The 8,882-nt window shown below is 32.1% G+C and overlaps 2 protein-coding genes across 15 annotated transcripts in view; one reads left to right on the top strand and one right to left on the bottom strand.

The window, feature by feature from the left end:
- Window positions 1–8,882, bottom strand: part of PPIP5K2 (diphosphoinositol pentakisphosphate kinase 2) — a 78,445-nt gene that overhangs the window by 53,650 nt on the left and 15,913 nt on the right. For all 14 annotated transcript variants that reach the window (XR_001362169.1, XM_014539869.1, XM_014539870.1 and 11 more), the window contains exons 7-13: window positions 7,123–7,224; window positions 5,619–5,780; window positions 3,807–3,928; window positions 2,556–2,657; window positions 1,856–1,942; window positions 1,018–1,093; window positions 821–930 (exon numbers count right to left, since the gene is read on the bottom strand). Coding sequence is in view for 13 of the 14 variants with exons in the window: in XM_014539869.1 (XP_014395355.1) it covers window positions 821–930; window positions 1,018–1,093; window positions 1,856–1,942; window positions 2,556–2,657; window positions 3,807–3,928; window positions 5,619–5,780; window positions 7,123–7,224 (761 nt within the window). In the remaining variant the exon portion in view is untranslated. The remainder of the gene's footprint in view (window positions 1–820; window positions 931–1,017; window positions 1,094–1,855; window positions 1,943–2,555; window positions 2,658–3,806; window positions 3,929–5,618; window positions 5,781–7,122; window positions 7,225–8,882) is intronic.
- Window positions 8,407–8,882, top strand: part of GIN1 (gypsy retrotransposon integrase 1) — a 43,735-nt gene continuing 43,259 nt past the window's right edge. The window contains exon 1 of the mRNA XM_014539872.1: window positions 8,407–8,411. The gene's annotated coding sequence lies outside the window, so the exon portion shown is untranslated. The remainder of the gene's footprint in view (window positions 8,412–8,882) is intronic.

Genomic DNA, 8,882 nt, shown 5'->3' with positions numbered 1-8,882 from the left:
CTCCCTCCCCCCCCTTTCCTCCTCTCCAAATATCAAGAAAATGTCCTCTGGTGAGGATTAAAAAAATAATAATAATACAAAAAAAGTTTCTTGCCCTAGCCGGTTTGGCTCAGTGGATAGAGCGTCGGCCTGCGGACTGAAGAGTCCCAGGTTCGATTCTGGTCAAGGGCATGTACCTTGGTTGCGGACACATCCCCAGTAGGGGGTGTGCAGGAGGCAGCTGATCGATGTTTCTCTCTCATCAATGTTTCTAACTCCTATTACTCTCCCTTCCTCTCTGTAAAAAACCAATAAAAAAATAAAAGTTTCTCTACAAAATTTAGATGATTTTGAAGAGATGACAAAGCATAGAAATATATTAAAACATAAATGTGTCTTAAAAAAACAAAGGAAATAATAAATAAATAAATAAGATTGTAAGTGGTCAAAATTATAAAGTTTATAATAGAAATACCGGTGGTACCTACTTCACTTGACTAAAACATAGTTCAAAATTATTATATTTTTAAACAGCACTGAATCTGTTGTCAAGTTAGCAAAATGAACTTCATACTAAGTAGTACTTCATAGAAGACCCAAATTTGATGTCCTCTTTTCATCTTCTTATTAAAATTAAAACTAAAACAATAACCTTCAATACAACACCTATTTTCTTACTGGTGAGAATAAAAATCTCAATAGGCTTTCACTAATTTCTCCTCAGCTATAGTGATAAAGAGTAAAAATATCAAACTGAAGGAAATTAACAAGGAAAGTCACACATATTTTCAAAAGAACATTACAAGTCATCATCAAAATTAAGGGGTTCAAAGATACTCACATCTCTAACACAGTCTTAAGTTGTTCAAGTTTTGACTTGTTTTCTTCAATGTCAGAATCATTATTTTGCCCCAGCTCCATAAGAAGTTGCCGTGTAATATCCAGCACTTCCTGTAAAATAAATTAAGAAAGTATTACATTTTTATATAACTTTCCCAATAGCAATTTAAAACTCAACAAGAAATGAAATGCACTTGCCTGTAATTGTTTTGGCTTTTTGAGTTTTAATTTCCCAGATTTATATCCATCACACTTTTCAAAAAGATCAAAAAATCTTATAAAAAAGACAGAGCACTATTAGTCATTTGCAATAATTAATATTTTCACCATATACTTAAATCAATTACAATAAATAGTAGATATAGATCTATAATGATAACAAATCATAGATATGTGACTCGGGCTCTTTGGATTTCAAATACTGTGTGTTCTCTTGCCCTTCTTCACTATACCATGTTATTTCTTTATGTTGATTGATATACTTTTATATTTCCCTAAACCATATCAAACTAATAATCACTGGATTATGTGAATAAGTTTCTCATGATAAAAACAACATATGATTATAAAACAAAATATCTGAAATATGTTCTCTGAAGTCACAACATACACATATATACTTTAAAAATATGTTTCAGTATATATTTAATGGCTCAGGTTTTGCATGTCAAATACTAAATAGAAATAAACAAACTTTCATCATACTAATTTTCTTCTAGAGGTTGGGAGGTTAATGACTGTCAGAGAGCAATATAAGAGAATAATAAACCAAGATTAAATAGAACACATTTACAGCAATAAATGAAAACTAGGTCAGACTGAGGGTCATTTATGGATACTACCACAATAATTTTCAGATGCTGTTACATACAATTATTTTAAGTGGATTTTGTTTGCAACCACAGGTTTAAATATTAATGGCCAATAAATAGTAGTAAACCGTTTTTCTATATGATGTAGTAATTGAAATAGCTAATCATCTATCAAAAATAATATATTATCTTCTGAGTATTAAATTATTCCCCTTAAAACATACTTTTGATGCCTCACTTCCATTTTCATTTTTTGTTTTGGTGTTCGATCCCCATGACGTATGACAGCTATGACACATCTAAGTTCCATCCTAAAATTAAAACAAAAGAAATTCTCAATTTGTGTTAAATAAGTTTGGAAATATGGGTTTAAAAACAAAATTAAATATTTCTGTCATATCCCCCCCCACCCCAGGACTTCTGAGAATATTTAATATATTAATGTAAGTCTCTAAGCTGTGAATGTGAACAATATGGTCAATTCACCTGAGTAATAGGTGAGTTTCACGCACTAACTTTCACTAGAATATTATGAAACACTTTGGCAATATTAGTTCAATTAACTCAAAATATAACTTTATATTTTTTCTTTACATGCTAAGCGTGCCAAAGTTGTATGACCACTAACTATAAACCTTTAAGTAATGCATCTGTTGTCACCTCCTTTATTTTTATGGTTTAATTAAACAGTTCTACAATTATCCAAGCATTTTGGGGATTTTATTTATAACAATGTAGAACATTTTTAGTCCATGAGAACCCCTGTAAAAACATGTAATCTATTGCTCCATTTGCAAAGTGGACCATATGAAAACATATCAAGTAAAGTATCTAATAATCATTCAGAAATTTAATCTTTATTGCAATAGCACAGACTAATGAGGAAAACCCAAGGAGTTTCTAAATGAAAATATTCAAACTTACATAGTTCCAGATGTAGTTGGTACAATTGGGATATCTTCAGCTTCTAAAGGTATTGACCAGGGGATATGAAATTGTGGAGCAAGCTCTCTCATCACAATATTGCTTTGAGAAAAGTAAAAAAAAAAAAAATTAAAAAGTAGTTCATTTTAAGACAAAAAATAGAGAATCATAGGAGTTAAAGTCAAATTATCTAGTGATTATGTGACAACAGCACAAAAGTAACCCAAAGGATCAATGCTCATCAAGAAATATTAGACAAACAGTTCTAAACTGGTATATCAGAACACACTAATGGGGTCCCATAAATTTAAAAGTATTTACTTATATACTTTAGTTTTAAAAATGTAAGTCACATTATATTCAAATAATTCACTATAACTGTATCACATCTACTTTACAGAGGTTCTAAAATCCAAGATTATCTCTTCTGTATGGTCATTAATCAATTCTTACTAATGTATTGATCACCTATAAGCTATTTTAAATACCATTGCCCATTTTTAACAAATTTCTATCATATTTTACTAATAGGGTTAACAAACGTGTTTAAGTAATTAAAAAATATTTTTGGTTTTTCGTTTAGCATCTATTCATGCTAAAATTTAGTAAGCTCCCAAATTTCACTTTAAGGATAAGTTCACAAATCGTTGAAATATACAATAAAAGCTGATTCCAATTATTAAAATAAATTTTAAAGTGTAAGTTTCTTATGGCTTTGTCATATATACTTTAAAATGGTTTAGTGATAGCTCTTGTTTTGTAAGTCTTTTAAATCAGGATATAAGAAAACAGGTTAAAGACTATAAAGACAGCATTTCTGTAAGCAATAATTTCTTTTACGTTCAGTTGATAATCTCATAAGAAAGATCTTTAAGTAACATGTTTTTAAAAAGTAGTATTATTTAAAAGAATCCTGAATTCCAAATATTTCTATTTCACTCTGGTTATTTACTTCATGAATGTTAATTTTGGGTCATATAAGAGAATGAAACTACAGCATTTCTAAATCTATGAAGTTAAAAAACCTTTAAGCCTTTATCTACACTGGTCATAAATTAATCTATCTTTGATAACTCAAATTATAAATGATTTGGCATGATCTTTGGGGTTGTCATTTTATAAACACTGATTTTTACAGTGCTAACAAAATCCTAATCATTTGATGTTGATAATTATTTAGTTTCTGTATAACTAGTATGTATTCGCTGTAATAAAGGTAAAGAAGAAGAAATATAAAGAAAAAATTCATACCCAAGTATTTTTGCACAATCATCATAATACTTCATGGAATTTTTCACAAAACTGAAGCCATTGACATCACAGACATAGGACTGTCCATTGGCTCGCAATAAATCAAAGCCACAAACTGTTTGCTATTTAAAATAAATTATAAAATGTAAAGTTCCATTTGAATTAATATCACAATTTCCCAGGCTTGTTAGAACATATCAAATTATATAAATGTTAAAAAGTGTATTATTGTTTACTAGTTTACTTCATAATAAGCAAAAAAAATATTACTTATTTGCAATTTCAGTACCCTGAAAATATGTAACATATGCCATATAATCAGTATTATAAAGTAGATGTAGAACAACAATATTTAAGGGACTAGAGAAACCAAAAAAAATTATATTTTTTTATCCAGTTTTCAAGTAACATTTCTTTAAAAAAACCAAAGTAAAAACATATAAAGGCTTTGATAAATTTTGTGCTAGCAGAAATGATACCACTTTAATCCAAAAAGGAAAAAGAAATAACAATTTTGAAGAAATATCTCAAAGGAAATGTCAAATTATCCCTATGAATCTTTCAAACTCTGATAAGCACACACTTGTGAGTACCCGAAATAAATTTACTTTATTTGGGAGAACAAAACAGTTGAAAGGTATGCATTTTCTGTCCAAGCTCCAGGAATTTTCCTATCTTCTATTTTATATTTAAATCATCACATATTAGCATAATGTGATGTTAAGTCATGGCTTTTGAAATCTTAATATTACAAGTTAAAATGATTTAAATATAGTTAGTAAAACATATTTATAGGCTAATATTCCTTCCATAAAAGAGACTTCAAATTATTAATAAAGAATTCACTTATCATTTACTATCAAACAATACACACTCATCTTTAAGTTATATTTCCAAGGTAAGTCTTCAAAAATGTAGTTTTTGAAGTTATTAGACACAAGTTGTAAAACTTCTATCTAAATCTTTATAGATTTAGTACACCCTAGCCGGTTTGGCTCAGTGGATGGCACATCAGCCCATGGACTAAAGGGCACATACCTCAGTGGCAGGCTCAATTCCCAGCCCTGGTTGGGCATGTGTGGGAGGCAACCAATCGATGTGTCTCTCTCACATCAATGTTTCTCTCTGTCTATCTCTCCCCCTCCCTTTCCTCTCTCTAAAGAAATCAATGGAAAAATATTCTAGGGTGAGGATTAATAAAAAATATAAAAAGAATAATAAAAGTATACTTCCTATAATAATAATAAAAATATTTACAGTAGTAAGGGCCTAACAATATAGATTGAGGGATGTAGTCAAATATCGGAAGTAAAAAGTTTTCTTTAAGAAATATATTTGTATTGCTTTCATGAACATATTTTATTAGATATACTAGGCTAACAGATTGGTTGTCAAGACTAGAAGAATACTGAGGATCTTTATTACTTGACAATAACAAAAATCATTTATCAATTCTATGAGTAAATAACACTTACAACCTGTTTTGTTTTTAGTATGTTAAATAATACCCCTAAAAACTGGTTAACTAGTGTTTTGTTTTTTGTTTTTTTTTCATAATTTTAATTTCTGAATAAATTGACAAAGTTCCCTTTTATGTAATACAGAAAGAATACAGAAAAACAAAGGCCTTCATTTATTATATATTTTTATTTTTGGGCACTGCAAGAATCCCTTGAAGAGTACATAAATTGTTCACTTTTATTTTCTCACTTATTTCTCCAATTGTAAGCCCAAATAACAAGTTATTTTACTAAAAAAAATAAAATTAGAATTCCCTTTACACAGGTCTATATGGGCTGTATAACATCTTACCTTAAATGCAAGGCAGACTTTCCAAGCAATTAATTTCTCTCGTGCATTGAGAATAACAGGGTATCTTACTTCTTTTCCTTCACTGTCTCGTTCCACCTTGCCATCAAGTGCTGGAGATTTTCGAGCTTCAGCATGGGCATAATCTGGACCCACTGTATAAACCTTTTATGAATGTTAAAGTATATATTTTATTAAAATATAAAAAATATTTGTCTCCAGATTAGGCTTTCACACATCTTTCTATTTACATGTCAAATTTTTAATATGTTGGAAGAAGTTATAAATAATTAATTATATGGCAAAACTGGTAAAGTGAAGTTCAATTCTCTAGAAAAAAAATTATACTGAGTATTATGAGGGAATACGGGGATGTAACTGATGTGATTTTTAAAAAAATTTTTTAGTTTAACAAAGGAGAGGTACAAATAACAAAAAAATATTATAGAAATAACTGCCAAAAGACGATTTTAAAAAAGGAGGAAGGTGAGGGAGAGCATAAATTTAAAGGCAAACAAGAGATGGAAAGGCACTCTAAGCAAAGGTAATAAACACAGAAGAGGGCAGAGGCATGAAATAGCACAAGGTATTCAGGTAAGAGTAAGTTATTTGGCCTGATTTATACCATGAGAAATAAGGTTCATAGGACAGACAGCAGACAAACTATGAAATAAATATCTTGTATGCCAGTTTTATGAACCTGGTAATTATCCTGTGGTCAATGAGGATCCACAAGAGAATTTTAAAGGAGAGGTTCATGATCAGATTTAAGAAAGAATACTCTGGTTAGACAGACTGACAAAAGGTAAAGCAATTAAGACTTGTCTATACTTTTATCTTTGCCAACAGAAATCACACATTTTTATAACACATTACAGTTGTTGCATATCTCAAAACATCATCTACACCAGTGATGGCAAACCTTTTGAGCTCGGCGTGTCAGCATTTTGAAAAACCCTAACTTAACTCTGGTGCCGTGTCACATATAGAAATTTTTTGATCTTTGCAACCATAGTAAAACAAAGACTTATATTTTTGATATTTATTTTATATATTTAAATGCCATTTAACAAAGAAAAATCAACCAAAAAAATGAGTTCGCGTGTCACCTCTGACACGCGTGTCATAGGTTCGCCATCACTGATCTACACTGATGAGTGCTTAGAAACTGTGATGGCTATTAGACCCACTATATCTTATTACTTAATGTCCGTTTAAAGAAGCATACATATTATTATATCACAAGTTGGTTTTTAAATATTTGATAACTGTATTTCAATAAAATTTATCTCATTTTTTTATCTTGTATTTTTTATTTTAAGCATTTAAAAACATTATTCTATAAAATTTATTTTTTAAAAGGGTCTATATAGGCTTCAGATTTCCAAAGGCTTTCACAGTACAAAACAGATAAAGAATAGACATTGCTAATTAAAGGGTGCTCTATTTTCTGATATCACCGGTAAACTCTAAATACAAAATTAAAATATACTTTAATCAACCCTACCTTAACATCAGTACCATCTGTGGGCATAAACTCTTCATATATATATGAGCCCGTTTTTCGTACATTGCTTTCTGGGGAATAAACACTACTTCTACTGCCAATCTGAAAACAAAATATGTCTATCAGCATAAAAACTAAATTATTCCCTTCATTTTTATAATATAACTCTTTAGCTTCTATTTCCATCTTAGACAAAAATAATTTGTTTTAATCCACAAATATTTAACAAGACTGTGTAGGTAACATTATATTTTCTGCTGCATTTGTGACTTACATGTAAGTTAAATAGCATTAAAAAATACAATGAACACTAAGAATAATGTTTCTAAGATCCAACCATGTTGTTGCATGTAACTCTAGTTCAGTGGTTCTCAACCTTCCTAATGCCGTGACCCTTTAATACAGTTCCTCATGTTGTGGTGACCCCCAATTTCATTGTTACAAACTGAACATAATTAAAGCATATTGATTAAGCACAAAATATGTAATTATATATGTGTTTTCCGATGGTCTTAGGCGACCCCTGTGAAAGGGTCGTTCGACCCCCAAAGGGGTCGAGACGCACAGGTTGAGAACCGCTGCTCTAGTTTGTTCACTTTTATTATTATAGAATTTTCCACCATATAAATATACTGTAATTTATTCATTCTCCTATCAATGTGTATTTGAGTTGTTTCAAAGCTTTACCTATTAGAACAACATTGCTTTAAACATTCTTAAAAGTGTCTCTGTGGCACATGTGTGCAAGATTGTTTCTTAAGTATATACTAGAAATGGAATTGCTAGGTGAGACTATGCCCATATTCAACTTACAAAAATAATGTCAAAATCTTTTATACAATGTTTTAACAATTTACAATCTCTCCAGCAATGTATGCGAGTTCCAACTGCTCTACATTGCTTGTCTATACTTGGTATTGTAGGACTTTTTAATATTTGCTACCCTAGTGGATATAAAATAGTATCACTGTGTCTTTATTTTGCACGTCCATGATTATTTATGTGTATGTGAATTTTTCATCCTGATATATTACTAAACAATGTAGCTAAGAGGCTATACTAATTTGCTTTCCTGCCAACAACATTTGGGCTTGGGCTTGTTTTCCAACTACTTCCATCTTTTTTATCTTTGCCAATACAAAGTAACTCAATATCATTATCTTTTATTCCTGATTTGCATTTATTTTATTACTAGAGGCCCAGTGCACGAAATGGGGGGGGGAAGGGGGGGTCACTCAGCCTGGCCTGCACCCTCTTGCAATCCAGGAGCCCTCGGGGGATGTCCAACAGTTGGACATCCTTAGTGCTGCTGCGGAGGCAGGAAAGGCTCCCGTCACCACTGCTGCGCTCCCCAGCCATGAGCCCAGCTCAAGGCTTCTAGCTGAGCAGTGCTCTCCCTGTGGGAGCGCACTGACCACCAGGGGGCAGCCCTTGCATTAAGTGTCTGCCTCCTGGTGGTCAGTGCACGTCATAGCATGCGATTGAGCGGTCTTAGCATATTATTAGCATACTAGAGGTCCCTCAGCCCAGCCTGTGCCCTCTCGCAGTCTGGGACCCCTCGGGGGATGTCCACCTGCTGGCTTAGGCCTACTCCCCAGGGGATTGTGCCTAAGCTGGCAGTGATACATCCCTTGGGGGATGTCCACTTGCCAGCGGGCCGAAGCTGCAGTTGAACATCCACAGAGCTGCTGAGGAGGCAGGAGAGGCTCCCACCATCGCCGCTGTGATGCCGTCAGCCTGGCTTGTGGCTGAGCAGAGCT

Source organism: Myotis brandtii, unplaced genomic scaffold, assembly GCF_000412655.1.
Source record: "Myotis brandtii unplaced genomic scaffold, ASM41265v1 scaffold230, whole genome shotgun sequence".
Classification (NCBI taxonomy): Eukaryota; Metazoa; Chordata; class Mammalia; order Chiroptera; family Vespertilionidae; genus Myotis; species Myotis brandtii.
Note: the sequence above shows the minus strand (reverse complement) of the source record. Positions and strands in the feature narration are given on the sequence as shown.